At 37.9% G+C, this 23,239-nt stretch overlaps 2 protein-coding genes across 5 annotated transcripts; one reads left to right on the top strand and one right to left on the bottom strand.

Moving 5' to 3' along the window:
* Nucleotides 1–52: 52 nt before the first annotated feature.
* On the bottom strand, nt 53–5,600 carry LOC122835258 (YY1-associated factor 2-like). 3 transcript variants are annotated; one of them, XM_044124144.1, is made up of 4 exons: nt 5,415–5,600; nt 4,991–5,116; nt 1,032–1,184; nt 53–955 (listed from the first exon to the last, which is right to left on the bottom strand). In XM_044124144.1, exons 1-4 carry the CDS (start codon nt 5,438–5,440, stop codon nt 712–714), a joined length of 549 nt encoding a protein of 182 aa, XP_043980079.1. In that variant the 5' UTR covers nt 5,441–5,600; the 3' UTR covers nt 53–711. The 3 variants fall into 3 exon arrangements, with proteins under 3 accessions (XP_043980079.1, XP_043980081.1, XP_043980082.1); XM_044124146.1 differs by lacking the exons at nt 4,991–5,116; nt 5,415–5,600 and adding an exon at nt 3,312–3,464; XM_044124147.1 differs by lacking the exons at nt 4,991–5,116; nt 5,415–5,600 and adding an exon at nt 3,152–3,248.
* Nucleotides 3,769–23,208, top strand: LOC122835257 (periphilin-1-like). Of its 2 annotated transcripts, none has more exons than XM_044124143.1 (11): nt 3,769–4,156; nt 7,442–7,552; nt 8,848–8,905; nt 9,154–9,227; nt 9,346–9,573; nt 10,697–10,758; nt 11,729–11,788; nt 12,250–12,407; nt 13,905–13,981; nt 15,435–15,569; nt 22,443–23,208. In XM_044124143.1, coding segments are annotated over exons 3-11 (990 nt in total). In that variant the 5' UTR covers nt 3,769–4,156; nt 7,442–7,552; nt 8,848–8,904; the 3' UTR covers nt 22,638–23,208. The 2 variants fall into 2 exon arrangements, with proteins under 2 accessions (XP_043980078.1, XP_043980077.1); XM_044124142.1 differs by lacking the exon at nt 3,769–4,156 and adding an exon at nt 4,194–4,443.
* Nucleotides 23,209–23,239: the final 31 nt, after the last annotated feature.

Here is a 23,239-nt window from a genome sequence, read left to right as displayed (position 1 = left end):
CATCACAAGTAATTGTAAATCTTCCATTTAAAAAACAAAACAGAAACATTAATATATCTACAATTCATTTTATTCAATTTCTTACAATATAAACCATTCTATAGATTAAATCAAACTTGTCTCTACAAACTGAGGGAAAAGCTTGCTTAGTAAAATTGTATTTAGATGTTAGACAGTAAAACAGTTATTGCATTCAATGGCTTAAAATGTGTGCCGGAAGAGGCAGGTAACCAACAGTGTTATAACACCAACAGAAAAATAATGCAAAAAAATTGTTACTAACAGGATTGGCAACAAGTGCAAATTATGTTGAGAAAAAGAAAAATACTATTATTCTGAGATGATTTCTTCACATTTCCACCATGACCTAATTATTTATTGTGTGCAGCGACCAACATCAGTCTGAGACGCTGATGTAACACTGTTGAAGCACCAAGAAATGTGGCACGGCTACACACAGACATCCGAGTTTTAATGCTACTGCTCCATTTTCAGTCCATCATGATAGCTGCAGGAGGGCCTGGAACCGATCACACAGGGTTAAACATGGGGAAGGCAGAGAAATGTACAACCTCAAATGGAAGTGGATGCTATCATACTGACATTTAAGGTTATATATGAAGAAAAATGTGCATGTTGAAGTTTATTCTCTGACTGAGACTGTGGAGAGTGCAGATCAGTGTGTTACACCAACTGGGAGCGTGGGGGGGGCTAGTGAGTCTCTCCGTTAATCGATGAAGTCTCCCCGCGGGGCGAGGAGCACCTGGAGACTCCTCGCTCCGTGTTGTCGGAGCTTGAGCCACTTTGGCTGTGCTGGTCTGCTGAGGCGGCGCTCACTGAGGAAGATGTGGATTTAACTTTTTCCTTAAAGTCTGTGATAATTACAGTCAAGTCTCCGACCGTGACCTCCAGATGCTGGGCACTGCTCCTGTCTACGTTCTTTAACCTGGGCCTGCTGAAAGAGCAAAAACAAACAGGTCAATGAAAACTGCTTAGAGAGGACAGTGAATATTTCAGATTTTAATAATTACCTCATCCTTTTCTGGTTTTTCTTTTTCAGTGTTGTATCTTTGTCACTTTTGTCCTTCTCTGATTTTTCTTTCTTCTCTTTTTTGGGATGCGTCGGCGATGCGAACTGTTGATTTACTTGCTGTGCAACAAGCTGAGCAACGGGTCGTGGCTTTCTGAAAAGGACAGAGGAAAAAAAAAAACGAAAAAAAAACAAAACTTTCCATTTAGTTGTACAGCTGTGTCCAAAATGCCTTATTTTCCGTTTTAGAATGACATGTCCTGGCTGAAGAGTTGGCATGAATGATTTGAATGGGATCCAGAATGCACGCCTGAGACGGTGAGGAAGAATCTGCAATTTGGCTGCAGCAAGTCTGCACCCAGGAGAGATCGTTCTGATACAGGAAAATAGCCTGAATTGGCCACATAATTAACCATTAACCTTCAGAAAAAAAATATAAAGAAAATAAAAATACACATCTGATGAAATATGCCTTCTCAAGGACTTCCAGCATTGTTACAAATGACTATAATTTTAGAAAACTTTTTTTTTCCCTTATAGATTTCTGACGTTACAATGTCAGAAAATTAAGGTAGGGCTTTTCCTATGAAAAATTGCAATATTTTTCACATAACATTTCATCGGTGAACAGCCAAGTTTTCTTCTTTTATAAACAAAAAATAATACTCTGTTACAAAACAAGATGAATCACTTTTTTTTTCTTCATTATACATGTGTACACATCAAATTCTTTACCAGTAGGTGTAGAAGACTATTGGGAAACATGAAAAAGTCATGACATGCTTGCTGCTGATTCAGTGCAACAGAAACAATAAGATCCTTATGAAAATTAAATCTGCACAGTATATCCTGTGGAAAATATACAAACAGTTGCCTCTGAAGTGATGGCAGCAAATGTTGCTGGTTATAGTGAATTTCTGTCCGCAAATCTGCTGGAACAAACCTCAATCAATTGTGTGCAGACTAGTTCTCCAAAGTCCAGCTAATGACCTCGTTATCCGACTCAGGTGTGTACATCAAGAAGTTGGACAGTTTGTTAGGCAACATCCAATTCAAAACACGGTAGCTCAGTTATAAGGCTATCTGGTTGTTTCTTATGGTACTGTGCTAAGCCTCATCATTACATGGATTGATTTGAATAAATTGAAATACTTGAATGGGTTATGGGAATGCATTATGCTGAGGAGGAAATGCCATTGAAACACCATTAGGCAAACAACATTTTGGCTCCAGACCAAAAAGATTAATGTTCTGGAGAGGCCAGCCTGATCCGCAGACCTTAAACAAGTAGTAAACTTGTGAGGGGAACTTAAACATATTTTGGTGGAGAAAACCACAGAATGCAGAGGAACTGCAGAAACACAAATGTGTAGTTTTTAGAAACTGTGCTTAAATGACCAATATAACATTACAAATCATGAGGCAATTTTTATTTATTTAATTTTTTTCAGTTTATGCCGTAACTGTTTGACTTGGTAAACAAAGCAAACACAGAAAACATTCCTCTCACCTTCTGTTAAGTGGTAAATTAAATTGTTATCCCTGGTGTTTAATTTACATTCAAAGCTGAATTGTTTCCAATGCTTTTACATGTATGGAAATAAAATAAATGCATTCTGACCTCACTTATATTTCTCTACAAACAACTCTTATGCACGTTACTGAAACTGTAACTATAGGGAACATGTAGTTTACACACTACTTTCACTGTGGCCACAAAGAGTAAAGGCTTCGTTCCAACAAATGCTAATTTCTGGCTAAATTTACAATAAATGAAAGAAAATTGGAAGGCCAACAGAAATTATTACTGCCACAAGGAATGGAACCATTATTATCAGGTCAATGTAGGAAAGCAAAAAGAGCTTGCGTGTGGCGTCACTAGCTTGCTAAAACAATTCCTTTAAAAAGGGTCACTTAAGTTTTTATCCCACCTTCTTGCAGAGAATCAAATATAATGTCAATTCTTATGTTGAGGTGGTGATGAGAAAACATGAAAAACATTTAAAATTATGATCATGCTGTACATTTATTCCTTTTCTGTTGGGAATAAAATCAAAACCTCTTTGAGGGAGCTAATCAACGTCTGTTATTGTGACAATAACAAACATCATCATCCTTTACCCAAGCAGAGAGCCGTGGGAGTGCAGGTGTTCGAGAGATGTCAAGTTGAACATATTCAAAGAGTAAGCAGCTGCAATTCAACAATCAAAGCAGATTACCTGTTAACAGGGGACGGGGGGAATTAAGTGAAGCAGTGCTAAAAATTTATGTTTGAGTTTACCTTTTTGTGAAATCTTTAAGCCAGGGGTGCCCAAAATCGGTCTGCGAGGGCCAGCGTCCTGCAGGTCTTAGTTCTAGTTCTCTCCCTGGCAGTAGTGACAACCTTTTCGGCATGTCAGTGTTCGGCTCAGGCCTTCTAACGAGCCATCATTTGATCCAGGTGCGTTAAACCACGGAGAGAACTAAAACATGCAGGATGCCGGCCCTTGAGGACTGACTTTGGGCACCCCTGCTAAACCAACAGCAGAGGTCTAAACCACAGGTGTCAAACTCCAGTCCTCGAGGGTCGCTGTCCTGCGGTTTTTAGATGTGCCACAGGTACAAAACACTGGAATGAAACGGCTTAATTACCTCCTCTTTGTGTAGATCAGTTCTCCAGAGTCTTGCTAATGACCTAATTATTCTATTCAGGTGTGGTGCAGCAGAGGCACATCTAAAAGTTACAGGACAGCGGCCCTTGAGGACTGGAGTTTGACACCGCTGGTAAAGGAAATGTTTGCATTAAAATAGATACTGTTGCATTTGTTTTTTGAACATTTAAGGATGATAGCCTATTTACAATGACTCCTTTTTCCTCAATAACAAGAAAGAACCAGCTGTTTGGGAATGTTTCCAGACATGATCATCATAAACAGTCATGGCAGAAACTAAGGGAACAACAATCACTTTTAATAGAGCTAAGCCTGCTTTAATGCTACGCTTGCCAAGCTATGAGCATATTTATTTAACCAGCTGGCTGCCCGGACTGGTAGCCTGACTTATAAACAACAAACTACTATCAATGTAATACACACTCAGTGTTGCTCTGAGAAGAATAAAATAATGGTGGGGACAACAGCCGATATGGTAAGCATGTTTTCTTGAAAACCTCCACTAGATTTAAAAAGTACATTTTTGCTTTACTCTAAAGATAAAAACTCAAATAATAAAAAATGTTTATCCTAGAATATTTTAGTTTAACACTTTCGTTAAACACTTTGACAATTCAGACGTAGCATTACAATCACCTGCATAAAAATGTTTGGATTCCCGCTTTGCGTCGAGGCATACACTGCATTTTCTCTGTTTGTGCACTGTGGTATCTCATACCAGGATGTGAACAGCTGATTCTTTAAAGCCATGCAAGATGTAAGGTGAGCATTGGAGCGATGTCCTGCCCAGAGGCACTTGACTAAATTTGGGGAATTTAAACACCAAGTGAAAGCCTCCTCAAACGCTTTCTGAATCAATTGTGCTTTGTGGCATGGCACATTGTCCTGCAGAAATTCGCCATAATGTAGTAGAACACTGCCTCAAATCATCCCACTGTCTGGATTGTTGATTTGCTGCCTAATAAACAATCCATCTAAAAACAAGTTTAATGTATTATTAACTGTAAGTGCACAGGTGTGCATAAGATATTACTAATCAAAAGCCAAAAGAGCTCTGGGATTACAAAAACTGTTTTTTATTTCAAATAAAGCATCCACATTCACAAAGTAAAAGCTAAACTGGATTAGGGTATATATGATCATGAAAAAAAAAAGCAATCTTCTAGCAAAAGATAAAACAATCCAACCATTAATAGCTACGCTAAGCTATACAACCAAGGTGTGCTTCATTATCTAATTTAAATCTCACGCATCTTTTGTCAGAGCCACGTACAGGCGGATTTCTCAGTGTTAAAGTTACTGCACTCACCGAGTTGACGTTCCCTTCCTGACATCACACATTAAGCACTTGAACGCCTCGGCGCTGTTCTTAAACGTGCACACGCTGCAGTCCCAGTACCCATCGTCGGTGAACGGCTTGGACTGCCGCTTCGGCCTTCAGACACAAACAAAAACAAACGCTCACAGGCAGCGGAAATGTTAACAATGACAGCTGTGCTTTGTAAACACTAACCGCTATATGAAAAAGAAACACAGCACTTAATTGTTCGGAAAACCATTTCCTGGCCTGAACCGGTCAGGGAGGCACGGAAAGCAGCCACACATTCACACTCAAGCAGCAGTCTGCCGCCATGAACACTTTCGGTACCACACAGCTCCATCCATTCACCGTGCTTTCTGTTCACTAAAAGCCCGTTAAAGTCATTATTGAAACATACCAGCGAAGCTTTTACCTTGTGGGACTCTTCTTGTCTCCCATTCTACAAAATTAGGCCCCTGAGGAGTTAGAAATGATCAACGGTACAGGTGGGGGGGAAAAACACGCATTAACAGCTTTTCAGCTGTCGTGGAAACTCCAGTCTGGTGGGCTGGTCACGTGATCCATGTTCAGCCAATCACGTTGGATGTAATCACAACGGCAATAAACGTGACACTGATGAAAGGCTTTTGTAAAATTAACAGCGCTGTAAACTGAGCAGACGAGACATCAATTATGAGGAGAATTGCCTATGCTGTGACAGAACACCTATCAAAACATCAATATAATTTATTTTGTTTGGAGGGATAAATGTGCCACAGTTCAGTACATGATTTATGCTTATAAAATGTTCACATAAAAATTAATATACACTTGTTGATAAATGTAAAGTATTAATTAAATTAATTTGAATATTGTCATACATACTAATATCTAAATAAATGCATGCATGGACTGAATCGCCCAGAAAGACTTCCTGCTTACTTTTCATTTACATAGAAAGTCTGTGTCTGTTTTGGGTATTTGCTCTGTTGTCTCAAACCCCCAATTGATCTTTGTAGATGGCAGTTGGCACTTCTGGGTTTTGCTGGAGGTTTCTTCATGTTACAGGGGAGTTTTTACTTTCCACTGTTGCAACATGCATGCTCAGTATGAGGAGTTGCAAAGTCAACAACACAAAGCAAGAAACTGCCTACTGTAGCTGCACATTTGTCCACGAGGAGTGAATGCTGCAAGTCTTGATGTGATCTACTGGGTTTCTTTGCATAGAAACCTTTTAAACTAATTTGAATAATAAACTGGAATTTATGTTGGATTGGATTGAAATTACTTATAAAGAAAGGATCTGTGTATTGTCAATATATAAATAAGTTGAATTGAATTGAACAGTTTTCAAAGAGTGAAATACATTTTACAATAAACTACATAATTAAATCATTGTTTAAGCATTGAATTGTTTATTTTTAATAATATTTTCTGATTTTCTGTACTTGATAAAAACTGATTTTTGCCAATGGCAACTATTACAGAAGAAATATTTACTTATTGTATGTATGTTATGCAATTCATATTTATATAACCACATGTATGTATTGGCTCATGCATGAAATGCATCAAATTGCAAAATAAATACTGCATTACATATAAACATGTAAAATATGTATGGTATATTTATATGGTTTACTATATGGTAAAATAATAAATGTCTTATTTATGTATATGGTAAAATAATAAATGTATTATTTTACCATATACATTTATTATATGTAAATAAGACATTTACTATTATAAATGTCTTATTTACATTTACTCTTATAAATGTATTATCTACGTACATTAAATGTAAATAGGTTTTACGTTATTTAAAAATGTAAAAATACATTATTAAATGTAGTGATACATTTAATAATAATAAATGTATTATTTTACCATATGGGTTTCAAATTCGGTTTTATAACATATATAGGAAACAATTCACAAATTACTCCGTAATATAATTTAATTATATTAACAGAAATAAAAGAAAACAGTTTAGCTGTAGTCCAATTAAAATTAAAATACAAGTAAATGATTAGGTAAATAATTATATAAACTAAAACTGGCAATTACATTACTTTTAAACAGTTGAAAAAAACTACCTTCAAATTAAATGAACTAAAATGAAAAAAAGTCTTTGAGAGAAATACTTCAGCTAATATTGAAGTATATATTATATCCTTATATATTACTTTTATATACTTATAGGTATATAAGTATACATTTTGCGTGCATCAAGACAATTCTTGATGGATTCTTGACGCACGCAAAAACTATTTGCAGTAATTCACTTTACCTTTTTCCTCCGAAACAATGCCATGTCGTGACGTTGTCTGGTGAAACATGAGACACCTAGACCCCTAGAGGGTGCTCATCTTTTTCCAAAACACATTTTCGTCACCGAAGAAGAAAACACGGAAACTAATGCTGTTGCAGTGTTCCTAATGTACTTTTTGTTGTAAACAGAGAGGAAAGAATCAGCAAAAAGCAACACGAATTTTGCATCCCAACACAGATCGATAGAAGGACAATGTAAGGCAGATCTCTCCGGAAGGGGCGAACTGAGTTCATTATTCGGTGAGTTTCACATGACTTCCGTATGTGCTGCTGCTGTAGCAGGATGTTTTTGCTAAACACGTTCGTCAGGTATTCATCAGACAGTGTCTCGCTTTTTGCGTAGAGGTTTTAAACCTCAAACTATTTACAAATAAAACAGAACATTGTCATGTATAATTTTATAATGAATCTTAACGTCATAGTAGTTAGTGAAGCATTTGGGCCATTTTTTCTTTGGGAATAATTGTGTAACAAACATGTAATCGAAGTTAAAATTTTACATTTATACTTTAAACATTCCTGCAGAGATGTGGTTAAATGTCGTCAAGCAACTCCATGCTTTTTGTAGCTGTCAATAGCCTCTTCTCACAATTCTTAATATTTTATCACTCTTTTAATCATAATTGGAAGACTTCAGAGGTTATACATAGTGCCATTCGATGTGGGTAAAGTTAGCCTGTGTTACGTGCTGTAAAATCAGCTTTGATGCACATTGCATATTTGATTCCTGTTAGAACAACCAGTTGTATCCAAATTTCAACCAGCTAGCTTTTGTATGATGCTACCGCGCTTAAAAGCTGTTTAAAAAGCACCGCCTTGTTCTTCATACATGCTCCCCGTCATTGTAACCTAATAATCTTTTTCACATCTCAACATAAAACATTTCTTCAGAGCATTTGGACTCTCCTCTTGGCAGCTGAAATTACAGTCACGCTGCTGTACAACAAGCCAATTGTTCCAGTTAATGGCAGGCATGAACATTTGAAGTTCTTGTTCCTGAACATCCTATCCTAAGGTCTTTCACCTGTGGTGACATTTTGCCTCTTGGTACAGACTTGGGAAAATTTGAAGACTCAACTAAAATCTTTGTATTTAAGTACAGTTTGATCTCAATATGTTTAGAAATTGATTCAAAAGACTTTCCCCAAATTACATACATCTATAAGTCTTTTCACTGAGTTCCTTGGATCTAGTAATTGTTCAGAGAAATGGTTAGTGCTTTGAAACTTATTGTTTTTATGCTGACAATTAGAAAGTACCGGTTGCTCTGAATCATGATCGCAAAGAAAAGGTTGATGGGCTTCGCTTTTTTTCTCTTGTTAATATGCTTTAGCATGTTCTACACCATGCGATAAAAGACTTAGCTGAATGTATGCTTATGTTGCTACTGGGGTAAATCTGACCTATTTCGCTGAAGGAAATCAACTATTAACAAGTCATACTGTCCTGCTGTGTTGAACTGAACTGAGACACTGTGTTCCACACTGTGATAACTGGCTTTTTTATAATTTTGTCTTTATGTATTTGCTTCATAGGTTCATTTTTCTCAACTGAGGCATCGTCAGCAGACAGAGCAGAGAACCTAACCTGAAAGTAAGTATAATCACCATAATTTTACTTGTTTTTGCATCTAAATCTCATACAGGTCATACATCTTCAAAGCATCAACAGCTTCCAGAAAATATCCAGCAACTTGGACACAGAATAGGGTTGTAATTTCTTTAAAAAAGGCAAACTGAAAACTAATTTCTTTCTTATAAGCACTGTTAAAAGTTATCTTTGGATTCTAAAAGATAACTATAACAAGTACATCTTCTGTTTTCTGTCACTGTTTTTTGTAGTGGCTTATCAGCATGGTCGAAAATCTATCAGAGAGGCATATGAAGAGCGCTTTACCTCAACGGATGCGAGAGAGGTATGGCAAACGGTTGCTTTGTGATGCGTGTTAGCATGCAGCATTGTGATTGTCACTGGCATTATTGCTGCATTATACTAAAATCATTTCAATAAAATGTTAAAACTGGTCCTTTCAGGTAATAGTTCATCGAGTTGTCAATATTATTGACAAGAGGAACCCTATGCCACGCACGGGGATGGAATTTGACAGAGGATATGAGGACCAGCGGTATGGAGGCCCTCGCAACTACCAGAGTGGAAGAGGATATCACAGCGAAGACGGTTATCAACCTGATGACAGTCAGTACTATGATGAAAACGTAAACTATGGCAGCTATCGAAGAAATTCTCCACCACATCGAAATGTAAGTCAACTCAAAGGACATGACCGTGGTTGGAAAGGAGTACTCTGATTTAATTTATTTTATTTTATTTTTTAAGGCATGCTAATAAAACGCACACTACTGATTGAATCAAACTTTTTGTTCCTTTACTGCATTTTGAGCACATTGTGAAAAAACATAAAAACACTCCCACAGGCAATGTAATAAGACTATGGCTTGAGGTGTAATAAAAACTAGCTGGCTTACGGTACATACATGGTTAGCGATTTATTCACTTGTTCATCAGAATGAACCAAAAGCATATATATTTTTCTGTTTACTTGTTTGAGCGTTGCTAGGTTTTGACAGGGTTGGGATAATATTGACTAGGGCTGCAAGTTATCAATTAATGAGTCAATCTAAAGTTTATTGATCGACTGACGATTAATTGATAAGCATCCATTTTCTTAAAAGCTTGAGTTTTCTCTTTTATCAAGAAGGCTGTCTGTCTTTCCACAATAAAGGTAAATCTTTCATATGCTGAATAAAAAAAAGAAAATAATGATTTTTAAAAAAATGTTTTTTCAAAAACATTCAAAAAATACTTTTGAATAAGTGCTATCAAGGTGAAACTTAATGAGCTTGTGGAGTGTTTAGATTTCAAAAGAGAACTGGATAAAGTGCATTTTCCATCCCAAACCGAACTCTGTTAGGACCGTTTCTCTTTCCTGTTATATTACCTCTCCGCCATTTTTGTTTGTGGATCAACGGCTCCGCTTAAGGAGCAGCGCCCTCTATTGGATGGCGGCCAGATTGCAGCTCTAAAATGAGGTCCAAGTGGACGTCTAAGTTAGCTAATGGACTGGAAGAAATTTTGATCTAATTGGCAATTAATAACAAGTAAGATAAATTAATGTAGTTTCTGCCATATCATTAGCTGATTTGCAATTTGGACTAATAAATAATTGAACAGATGTACCTAATGAAGTGGCCGATGATTGTCGGTCCATTTATTCCTCCCTGTGGAATTTCTTATGTTCTTCATAGATACCCAGAAGTTTTTTCAAACAAGATTAAAAATCTAAATTAGCTGCATTTTTATAGTGGTTATATTTTGTCATATTAAAATGTTTTCTTTTTTGTTTGTTTTATTTTGTTTTTACAGGAAGGCTCATACCCCCAGCAGAGTTACAGCAGAGATGACTTGAGGCATCAGTTAAGCTCAAGGTAACATTGTTTTACTCTCCTGGGTATATCACAATCTCTGCTGCATTTATGTTGTAATTCACCAATTTGACCACCAGATGGAGCGAGACGTCTGTTCTATGACGCTGAACATGAGAAGAAGCATTCATGAATCTTTTCTTTTCATGTAATAAGCCTGGAGCATATTAACAAATACAGTTGCATCAAGCATTACTTTTCTTTTAGCATCCCGCTAAACGGAAAAAAATATGGTTCTGCTACTTTAAAAATTGGTTTGTAAATAACCACTCAGATAAAAATGTTTACGTGTACAGATAAAGTGTTCTTAATTGCAGAAATTAGGAATAGAAATTAAATCCCTCTCAGATCATCGGAGCGATTCAGTAATTATAACGACTCCATCAACGAACCTCTTTCCTTGCTGCTTCTGCATACCAGCAGCTTCTGGTAGCAGGATAGGAGTCATGCCAGGCCAAAGAAGAGGACAAAGGCCACTAGTGTCTACTCACTTAACCAAACACCCCTCCACTCACTTCCCCCCACTCCACACTATACCCCTCTCTGAGAGGAAAACCAGCTGGACAGCTTCTTCTCCAGGAAAACAGACACATGCGTCTGTGGAGTTTCTGAATAAAAATTGATGTTATGGTTTCGAGGTTTAACCATTTATCTGTTGACTTTGGCTTGCTTAGCTCTCAAAGGCATTTTAATCAGATTTAAACGGCATTAATTTTCAACGTTAATGGGTAAATTTGGTTTGTTCTTACTTACAGAGATGGAGCAACTAGAAATGAAATACTCTTTTCCTAATGCTATTCAGCAAGAGCAATATGTTGTCTAACGCCACTCGTAGGTGGCAAAACGTTGGTACTATTTTTACTTTTTTAAAAAAGTTTCGGCTAAATTTTTTTATCTTAACCCTGAAGGATTGTACACAGAATGCTTGTCTTTTTCATATCATTTTTTTTCTTTTAAATTTCCCTGATTTCAGGAACAGGAGCAGAGGTCATAATCTCCGGAAGAGAGGTCGAGGGAGTGGTCCTCCTCCATGGTGGGTGTCGGACGTGTCGCTGACTTCACAAGTAGTGAGCAACAGAGTTCACAAATAGTTGGTTTTGTTAACAGGACTGATAAATGTTTTTTTTTTCCACTTGTGAAGGGAAATTACTAATTAGCTTTCAACTTTCCTTTGTTTATGTAATGCCTTGCAAAAGCTTTCAGAGTCAGGTTGGATGAAACCAAAAATGCATTTTTTTGTCTGCCCACATGCAAAAAAATATATTTACGACTCATTAGATCTTTGGGGTTTTTTAGCTCCAAAATCCATTTTGTTCACTTTATTCTTTCCATAAAGGCCTTGAGGTGATATGTGCTTTTCAAGTACACACTAACTTTGATATGTAACATGAATTTACTCCCACTTAATATTTGATATGGAAAAAAAAAAATTTCCTGAACCTCAGATGTACATAGGTCAAATTTTCACTGCACTGCTTAATGTTTATACACTAGGGAGGATTATGAGGACTACAGGCCCTCTAAATCCCTGGTCATCACTCGGGAACGCTCACCTGGAAGGAGGGACGGCCATCCGCCCGTCCGATCCGGATCCAACAACAACAGGAGCTCCTCTCCCGACAGGGACAAAGGCTACACATACCAACAGAAGCGTAAGTGTGGCCAGATGAGTGACGCTCCTGAAAATGGTTCGCCCTCAAGTTGCCCTGATTTGGTTTTCATTAAGCAATTTCTCAAATGTCCTCAGGATCACACAGAGTTGGTTTTCTCATTTAATTTACGCCAGAGCAAAACTATCCGGTGAACCAAAACACGAGTCAGGCTGGTGTTAATCTCGATTGAACCCGTCGTGAACTCTCATCCGCTGTGTTTCGTCTTCGATTGTAAATTTGTGCGAGGACCCCGGCACTAATGAATTTGACCGCCTGACCCGGTGACCAATGGCTTTTATGACATCTCGTAACAGACTGCCACTTTGAACCATCCGACACTGTTATAAGCCACAACCTAAAAGTTTTAACTTAAGACTCAAAGCGCAAACAGATTACAGGAGTGCAGCACGTAACACTTTACATGACACGTAACCCGTGGAAGTAATTCTCCTGTTGCAGCTGCAGCAGCAGAACAAAAATGTTCCCATGTTTCAGAAACGCACACGAACAATTAAAACAAAGGAATTCACTCATTCCAGGTAAGGCATCTGTTTTTAGAGGAGGTGTGTAATGTGAAGGGTCAGGGTGGGCTGTAACATGTTGGGATGTTAATTACATGGACACAGACACACACACACACACAAACACACACACAGAGGGTCTGTTAACGGCTGGGAAAAAGGATACCTTTGGTTTATTGGGGTGGTTTGTCATGGGATGCACAACGTGACCTTTTCCTCACCGCGCGAGCAGTAAATGCGCAGCCTTAACTGTTAACTGAGTTATTTTACTTAATTTCTTTTTGGCTTTGGTAGCTGGACTAATACAATAAGTTAAATCACCTCCAAAAAGATGTGTTTACTTCTAAACAGGTGAGAGAACCGCACACATTTAAATTTGTAGATTTTGATTCAGCCCTCAAAACTTTGACCTTTGAACGGGTATTTGTGCCTCTAACTACGCATGAAAAAACTCAACATTACCTCACTCTAATCACAATAAAACACTTTTCACGGTTTCAAGCATTGACAAAACGGCCGACGTTTATCTACGTTCTCTTTCAAGTGAAAGCGGTGTGGCCAAATGAGGACAAACGGGGACAATTTTTTTCTTTGACTTGTGAGGCCCCCACAATTAGAGTAAAAAAAAAAAAAAAAACATAATCAAGAAACAAACAGACTTTATTATTGTGTAGGGATAAAGGAGGTTTTGTGGCTAATGTCAAACAATGTAGTTCAAGGAGGGAAGAAAAAGGACACAATGAGCATTGCAGTCCCTACATGAAGAAACGTGCTGCGTTTTGAGGCGACATTTGTTCCAGATGACGACCCACAAAGATGTTCTTCCGGGCTTCGTTTTAATAGGGAGAAGAGTATTTGAGAGAACGCTGTAGCCACCGTGACTGTAGTCGCCTAATTTTTGTCAGACCTTTGTGTTTACTGTTGGAATATGAGAATGATTATGACCTGTAGCCCTTTCATGATTTTGTGTCCGTAGACAAGTCCAGCACAACAAAGAGCTACACTCCCAGCAGCTCTGTAGAGGGCTCTCCTCACCGCTCACTCTCTGCTAAGGTAAAATACTTGATCTGCACGCATTCTGTACAAGTCTATGTGCAAAAGCTTTAAGCTACTCTTAATTCTTCTGAAGAGTCAGATTCGTTTACCATGACAATGATTATTAGTTCTCCTGTTTTTCTGTAGGTTTTCTTGCTGCTTTTTCACTCATTTGCTGTTGTTATATGTAACTATAAAAGCATTTTCATATGTTGTGGAAAAAAATGCCAATCTAAACTTTTTTTATTATTATTATTATTATTATTATTATTGTGGATCTGTTTTGGTTCAACTATAAAACAATGAAAAATGCTGCCTTTGTGACTAATAAAGTTTGAAAACAGTTTTTTGGGGGGTAATTTGTATGTTTACTGTCACATGTAGGTGCTGGTCTATTTTAGTTGGTTTTAAAACCTTTCTATGCTGAAGTGATTTGTAGGTTTAAAGTTAAGAGGGTCAAACAACTTTGCAGTGAGAAGTTGCTTTCGATTGTGGAAAAACGTAATTTACTTTTTATGATTATATCACCAGTTAATACAGTAAGTGATGGTTATCGCAAAGAGATCAACCTATTTACCTATTTATGGACAAGTATCCCCAACATATTTTCTTTATTGTTATTAACTAAATGTAATGAATCTTATTATTATAAAATTCAACAAAGACATTGTTTTTATTTATATTAAGTTAACCATGTTTTTAAAAATGTGAAATGCATGGATGCAGATTTACTTTTCTGGGTCAGGTGGATATTTTGTTAACGTTCAGATAAAGTTATGGCAAAAAAAAAAAAAGTCAGAATTTTCCGCTAATTTTCTAAAGCTATGCTACAGAGTCAAACAGAACCGGGTAATTTCAGTTATGCCTAACAGTTTGTGATTATTTTTAAACTGTTTCTATTCCTCAGCCTGAACCATAATTATCTACGAGGATATTAAAATGTTGTATATGACTCGCATAGAGACTTAATTTTGTTATTTATTGAATTTGTTTTGTCACTTTACCAGTTAGTTCAGCAGAAATTGATGTTTTAAAATGTTCTTATTATATATATTCTGACAGTTCAATTAGGTGAGATATTGCGTAGAACCATTTATAAGTCTATGCCAACACTGATTTTGTCAAAGATGCAAAGTCTTTTCATATTTGCTTCATATTTTTCTCTTTGTGCACCCTAAAGTCACCCTAAATAACACCCAAAACAATCTCCTTAATGTACAAACTTTGAAGATATTTATTTTTGCTGAATATAACTTATTTGCATAATGTCCATCAGGATGCTATTATCAGAAAGCTATTCGTAGATTTTACTATTCTATTGGCGTGCAGACGGCTTAATAAGAGACACATGCAAACAAGACGCTGGCACCTGTAACAGAGCAGACTTGTCTCTATTCGAAAGGCTTTGAAATCAGAGCCACTTTCTAAACCGGTTGACCTCTGCTCTAACCCTCCACCTTTGGCCTGCCAGGAAAAACCATCAACTTCTGCAGCAGAGACGGAGGAGGTCGCGGCTGCCAGCACGGAGCCAAAGCTGACGCCAGAGGAGGACTTAAAGGCACGTCGATCGGAGGCCATTAAGGCTAAAGTTGCTGAAATTGAGAAGGTAAGAACATTTACTCGGAAAGTGGCAAACGCTTTGTGTTTCCCGTTGACGTTTTCGGACCTGAACTTTTTTTTTTTTAATTTAGAATGGAAAATGTATAGAACCAAACATTAACCTAAATATTTTCCAGAAATGTTGGACAAAATCCGCCAGTAAGTTAATGCTGATGCTCATTTTTACGCTTCAGATTTGCCTTCTTCTTGAATGTGAACAATGGTACTGTTATCTTGGTAAACTCAGCCCCAATTAATCTCTTCCCCAATTCCTGCTTGCACTCCGTACCCACATGTTGCCATTTTCACCCTTCTAATGGTGTTTTTTTTACCCATAAACAAACTGTTTTCTCCCCACGTTTTAAAACCATTGTGTATTTCAGATGTGTTACTTTACAAATGTTAGCAAAATTTTGTTGATGTTTGTTCATGTGACAAGTCATCAAACAACACTCTGCGCTACCATCCCTCTACCACTTCCTGTCGTCTTCTTCGTCTTTTCTGCCAGTGGAAACAGCCGGCTGTTCATCACGCGACTCGTGTGATACGGAAAAAGCGTTCCTATTGTAGTTTTGTGAAATGCTAATTCCAATAACGGAAAAGCCACCTCAGCTTAGCGCAAAAGCAGGAGAGTCCTCAGCTCCTCAGATTGGGACTTCTGTTGAGGCCGTGCTATACGGAGCTGCACGTTTTTCCCGCTCATTCATCACTTTACGCTACAGTACCACTTATCTGTTCCCGTTAAAGCAGGGCAGGAATTGCCCTGCGGGTTGCAGGTGGCCCACCCACACTGTGGTGCATCCCTTGGCATTAGTGCACACATGCTCACCCTTCCCTATCCAGCTGTCTCCACAGACATCGTGAGAGAATGAAACTCTGACTACTCCTTTACTGTAACATCAATCCCAGGTGTTGTGAAACACACACACGCACACACACACACAGATGTTACTGTTGTGGATGGGCGGATCAGGTGATGGGCAGAGCCGGACCATCGGCTCCTCACTTTGGTTTGAAAGAGTTGCTCCTATTGGTTGCTGTCAAGGCGAACAGGACCAAAACATCCTCACTAAAGTTTAGGGCTGATACGATTAATCCATTAGTAATCTATTTATTAGCTGAAGCATGTAGTCAAAAAAGACTACTTACTGAAAGAATGACACATTCAGAGCAAAAAAAAAAACAACAAAAAAGTCAAATCTGTACAAAAGTATATAGATTTTGTAAGATGAAATAAGAAAAAAAAAAAAAAAAAAAAACCCATGTGCAATAGCTTTTGCTTTGCCCAGTTCAAATTCTCTGAAAGAAAATCTATTAATCACCTTTTGTTATCCGGTTAGTAATCGGTTAATTAAAGAAAAAAAAAAAGTCAACAGATCAATCGGAAAGAACTTTTAATATTTTGATGTTTTTGCCAAAGTATTGTATTTCTCTGCAGATGCATCCTTTGCTACAAATGATCGCTAATTGCATTTTAGGCAATAAGAACGTTTATTTTCTCATTTAAAAGAGAGATTGAATTGTTTATTTGTTCATTTTTAATGTATTTGTAATATTAAAAAACGACAAAATCAAATTTCTACTTTGCTAATTTATTTTTATTTGATTACTTGTCAAAAATAACGATTAATCGATGACTAAAATGATTGCTAGCTGCCGCCCTGCTAACGTTAAATGATTAAAGGTGTCACACTACACCAATGTCTTTTTTCTAACTTCAATACAGCATTGCGAAGTGAAAGAGAAATCATGACCTAAACAAAGTGTGGGAATATTATTCCAGGAACTCCTTTCATCCGGTGCAAATGAAACATGTCCATTGGGACTATTAGGCCGACCACTGTGAGGTCCGGTTTGAAGCCTGAGAGATTAAAACGGCTCTTTTAATATCCCCTAATGCGTACCAGCCCTCAAATCATTACCCTACTTCCCTTATTATGCAGGACCCCTGCCTGCCTCACTGCTCGTTTGAACTCACGAAAAAGTCCATGTGAGACCCCATGTGTGCGTCTCGAACTGCCCAACCCCCACGCGGTATTCCAGCAACGCTCCTCGCAGCATGTTCACAATTTGGACCTCGGCAAACAACCTCTTTGCGTGCAAACCCGCTTTTCGAGGTTCCTCTCGCAGGACCCCAGATTTGCCGTCGCTCCAGGGGCCCGCTGCCCATCCTGTGTGGCCCCGTTCTATCAAGCTCTAAGATCAGCTTGTGGCTTCTAGTTTCAAGAGGGAATTAATGAAGGAGAACCACAGTGCAACATTTTTCTCACTTCCTAAAGGGTGTGCGAGGGTCTAAAATAATTAATCAATTAATCGCACGATAAATTAAAAATGATTTTGATCATTTCTAATCTGATGATTTATATTTTTTGAAGGGCAATTTTGTTTTGACCTCATAATCTATTTTATTAGTAGTTGCGGTTTTGTGTTCATTGTTTTTCATTGTTTTAGTTTGAATACTTAAAATGTCTTCCAATTGCAGCGTTAGTATTAACTGAAAATTGTCACAAAGCGACAATGTTACCTTCACTGCTGAAATTTCTGGGCCAATGTGTTGTCCAGCAAAGATTGTTAAATATTTGAAATGCACATAAAAGTATGTACATCTCTTAAACGTGCATATTTTGTCATGTTGGGATTCTGTGGGGAAGACCAACATAAAGTGTGCCATAATTAAAGTGAAGTGGAAGATAAATAGTAAATGCTTTTCAAACTTTTTTAGATTTGTCCGATATAAGCCTGACAAATACTCTGCTTACTGCCTGTTACACCTGAATTTCCCTACCTATTGACAAAAAGGTTTATTTCTATTCTATTCTTTATTTGTATTCATACCCCTTCACTCTGTCATCTCTTAAAAGTCCAGTGCAACATGCCTTCAGACATCACCAGCTGCGTGTAATTATATTTCACTGTAAACCTGGTTTGTTAGAGACTCAGAAGTTTGTTTGAGAACTTGAGTAAAAGAAAAAAAAAAAAAATCTGCCATCATCAAGACCATCACCACACAGCAGACAGGTTAGCTTTGACGTTGTGGAGAATAAAAGATGAAAAAAACGTTGTTACAATTGCAAACCTAACGAGACATGACCGCCTAAGCTGATAGGAAAAGTGGCAGTGTCAATAAGAGTGCTGCAATAGAGTGGGTCTAAACTTTTGAGATGTTCTGCATCCACTTTGACCGAGCTAGAATTATTCAGTAAAAAAAAAAAAAGTGGTTCTGCACACTGTATGCCGCACATTTCAAGAGTTTTACTCTTGAAATAAAAATAAAGTTTCAAACTATGTGTTGTTTGAATGTGCCTGTGAAAACGTCCAGAGTTGTGTGACTGCTTTTCTGTGTAATGGTGAATAATAAAGTGAACATTTAATTACTCTCAGCAGTGTAGCTTGGGAGATAAAAGGAGAAGACTTTGTTTAGAGAGATGGCAAACATTCAATCAACAGAAAGTGGTTTGGAAGGGGTACTGGTTTGTGGGACAAAATGTTTGTGTCCCTCTTAGCATCTGTTTCCTCTTTCATCTCTAAACCAGAAACGGGTTTTGTCATCCTTGTGCTTTATTTCTGTGAGGATATCGAGACGATGAGCAACGGCGAAATGGCCGTTCCTTTTTTCTTGCTGAGAGAGAAGCGAGAAGTCGATTTGCGCTGCTGAATGAGGCTGACCCTGAGCTCAGCCGGCCACACGTGTTGCGAGTGCCCCACTTCCTTGTGGTCAGGCTAAACACTGTCATTACGCTGGGCCTCAAAATCGCTCAACATGATCTGCAGACATAGAAGCATGCATTTGAGTCCAAACATCTCCCACAGTCTGGAATATTTCTGTCAGAGTTGATCGGATTCGCCTTTCCCAGTGTGTGTGGTTGTTCGCGTACTGTGAATACTGTCCTACGGCCAATATTACCGGGAGTAATTGGTGTTTTCCTGTAAATTCTTTAGCGTTGCAGAGAATGTTGACCCTTTGCAAGTGACGTTGCGCTCTTTGGAAAGTGGCCCACTCTGCCATGATGGACCGCAGATTAATTACTGTAAAGCTGCTCAAAAAGCAGACTGTTGGTAGCCTTATATTGTGTTTATTCAGTGCATTTCACTGTAAAAATGGGTAAAAAAAATAAATAGTGGTCGGCTGCACAAGCGAACAAGGATGGAAACCATCATTTTATCATAGCGATACCTTTTGACGAGAAAGGAACATGGCAACAAATAGCAACCGTCAGTCATAAGGACTGGTATCTCTTGGTTTATTCTCAGATTTGCAGGGGACATTTTTTATAAGGGAAGAAGATTAACATTTATATTCTGCTTGCAGAGGCAAGATTAGTAAGACGCTACCAGATATTGCATTATGGAGAAGGTATGCGTCCAATCATTAGTAATAATGTATAGAATGCTCCCCCATTATGTAGCCTACCATTTATATAAAAAACTGGTAAGCCTTTAGACATTTTTTGTAAGTTTTTTATGTCTACTCCGGTTTAAGTGTCAGTGTCGTTTTTGTCATAGTGGTGTACATCATGTGACATGAATCCAGGTAAACACTGTGACTTGACAAACCATTAAACATGACAGAAGGTGGCTATTTCCAACTCTCCAGTACCTCTCTCTATGAGCAACAAGTAGGCGTGCTTCTTCCACAGATAAATTCACTCGACTTGAACAAGTTGACGCCACGGCTGTATCGGCAAAACCAACCACTGAAAACAATCGCAACCGCTCCATTCAGTACTCCGATTCCTTTCTTCTGACGTCTCGGGTGATTAAGTGACGTACTTGCAAAGGATCATTAAATAACGGAAAATGACACCTGGCTGGTATGTCAACTCCATAGGACAATATAAAGATAACACATTATCATGGCGTTTACACAGGATCCAAAAGAAAATCGTGTTATATAATTTCTTTGAACAGAAAAGTAGTAATAATCCCTATTTCTGCTCAAAGAAATTCACATCCTGATAATTATTCCCCCATAATGTTTTACTAAGGGTGCAGTGAAGTACATCCAGTGTGGCACGTTGAGGTTAAACCCTGGGCCTTTATGCGTCTGAACCACCAAGCAAGGTGGTCACAGAGCTGACCTGGCCGGTATGTGTGAAGAGCGCGGTATGTGTGGGTAACCCTCCACTGTAACAGCCGTCATCCATTCACCAAGCCGGCCTATTGAAGTTAATGTGTGAACAATCAAAGGTGCCGTGAAGAAGGACATGTCTTTGCAGACGTGTTATGAGCAGTTTAAAATTAAACTGTTGTATGATCTCTCGGTGACTTGATTTGTTTCTTGCTTTTTCTTCTTATCGCCTATCTGTTTATTTTTTTCATCCCCTGACTTGTTCTGTCCCTTTTTTTTTTCTTCTTCGGCTGCTTCCTTTAGTTACAAGCACAGCAGATGGTCGTCATGTGGTGAACAGTTTCCATCCTCATTGTTCCAGGTTAAACGTCACGTTGTTTGTGTTTCTTTGTCCTTCTCTGTGTATTTAAAGACCCACCCTCTTTGAGCTTCCGCTCAGATTTCGACCTTTATTTTGAATAAACTTCATAAAATTTGATTCGCTCTGAGCGGGACACACTAAGATAGGTTTGTTGTTTTCGACCAGACCAACTGCTATCAGCAGGTGATGACAAAAAGGAAAAAGGAAAAATAATGTGGACTTTATGAGTAGTGCATTTTACAAGGCAAGGTTTGAGTAATAAATATTAAATGAAGAGGAAATTTAAGCTCTGGGGTCCCGTAGTGCTCTTGGGCCTTATGGGGTAGCTCTAAACCTCTCGTCAGCTTCAATAAAAGGACCTCACTTTCCATCCCCAGGTGACAAAGACATTGCAAGATTGCACCTGGAGCTCCGTATAAAGAACTTAACAACCATCTTAAGTTAGCAGTAAACTCTAAGGGGGATGTGAAAGCTTTTGGCAAAGTAGTGTGAAAGAATGCTACAAACAGGCCAACACCTTACGCTCCTTGTCTTATTGGGCAGACATGCCCTTGAATTGGCGCACACACTCTCATTCACACACCTGCTTCACGGAACACTTCGATAAAGCAGACCTGGGATCATTAGGGTTGTGGTTAGACATGAGGCGGTTCATTGAATTTAAGCAGCTGTGTGACAGAGGCACTCACTTATGAGGTTAACGTTTTTGCTTGGTTGGTGATAAATCTTGATACCTATCCTTTTAATGCGGCTGTCATCCAGCAGGCACTGGTTTGCAAATTATTTCTGCCTTGCCACAATTTTTTGTTCTGGATTTTAGAGGAGTCTGGAATTTTATGTAAACATTTTTCTGGTCAGGATAATTATTTCAAGGAAAAGATATTATGAAAAAAAAAATTCAGTCTTTACTCACCATTCTGAAGTCTAATCCATCCATCTGTCCATTTGTTTTTCCATCTGTTGACTATCCATCTGTCCATTTATCCATCCATTTATTGAACTATCCAGCCATTGAACCATCAACCTGTATTTTATTTAATCCATCTGATTGACCAACCATATCAAATCAATCAAGCCATTTTTAATGATCAATAACAATTTTTGTGTTTTTTATAATTTGTAAATGGGCAGAAATTAACAGAAAACTTCTTCATCCTGGAGAATTATGAACTTTTGATATAGAAACATTCTGGAATACTATAATTGTTGCATCTACACGTCTCATTTTGCAAATCCTGGAAGTGCAAAACTGTAATCATATTTTCCATTGATCATAATATAGCTTTTGTTGACATTTTTATGAAAAAGCAATCATACGTACCAAGTAAGTTTTACCATAACCTAATATTGGGTTTGACCATAAACAATAGATTGTGATTTAACTTTACTGTGACTTCAGTTTTTGTTCTGTATTGACTTTGCGTGTCTTAATCTGATTCTTTGATGTGCAGAATTACAGGCAGGACTGTGAAACATTCCGCACAGTAGTGAAGATGCTGGTAGACAAGGAGCCCAGTTTGGATGGTCTGCTGCAAGCTCCGCTGGACAAGAACTTGTTGGAGATCCGGCAGCACTGCCTAGATGCCGTTAAAAGCTTCGTGGTGGAGCTGGACGAGATCTTGGAGCAGCCGGATGCGACAGCCTGACTTGGTCATGGCAGACTGCTAAAAGTGACAATGCAAAGTCACTTGGACATGAGCTGGAAATCTGAGGACTAACAAAAATTTTTTATCTTTTATTCATATGTTTTTCACATAATGTGTTTATCATAATTCTACAGATGGAAGGTTTTGCAAATTACTAAAGATGTTACAGTGAAGTACATACAGTATTAATGAATTAAAAAGCAACCAAAAAAATAATATTTTTAGCAAATCATATCCATACCAACTTTGAATTTTTACTTGCATTTGTACCGTGAATTATGTTACCAAAAGTACTTGAGATGAAATAACATTCAGGTTCTAGCTCAACTTCTTAATGATGTATTTTAATAAATTTTAGGAGTTTCTTTTTTCTTTCTTTTTTTTTTTTTTTTTGCTTCTTCCGCTGCAAGTGCAATTAACTTCAATAACTAGGGTACACCTTTATTACTGCTTCCAATATGAGCATCATTTAGTGTTCATGTGTTTTTGTCTTATTCTGAATTGAAGTTGAGTTTCTTCTTTTTGTTTCAGATTCATAACTTTTGAAATAAACGAACCCCCTCTTCTTTTACTTTATAAGATTTAATATATCTTGCAACAGC

This window comes from Gambusia affinis, linkage group LG08 (genome assembly GCF_019740435.1).
Source record: "Gambusia affinis linkage group LG08, SWU_Gaff_1.0, whole genome shotgun sequence".
In the NCBI taxonomy this organism is placed as follows: domain Eukaryota; kingdom Metazoa; phylum Chordata; class Actinopteri; order Cyprinodontiformes; family Poeciliidae; genus Gambusia; species Gambusia affinis.
Note: the sequence above shows the minus strand (reverse complement) of the source record. Positions and strands in the feature narration are given on the sequence as shown.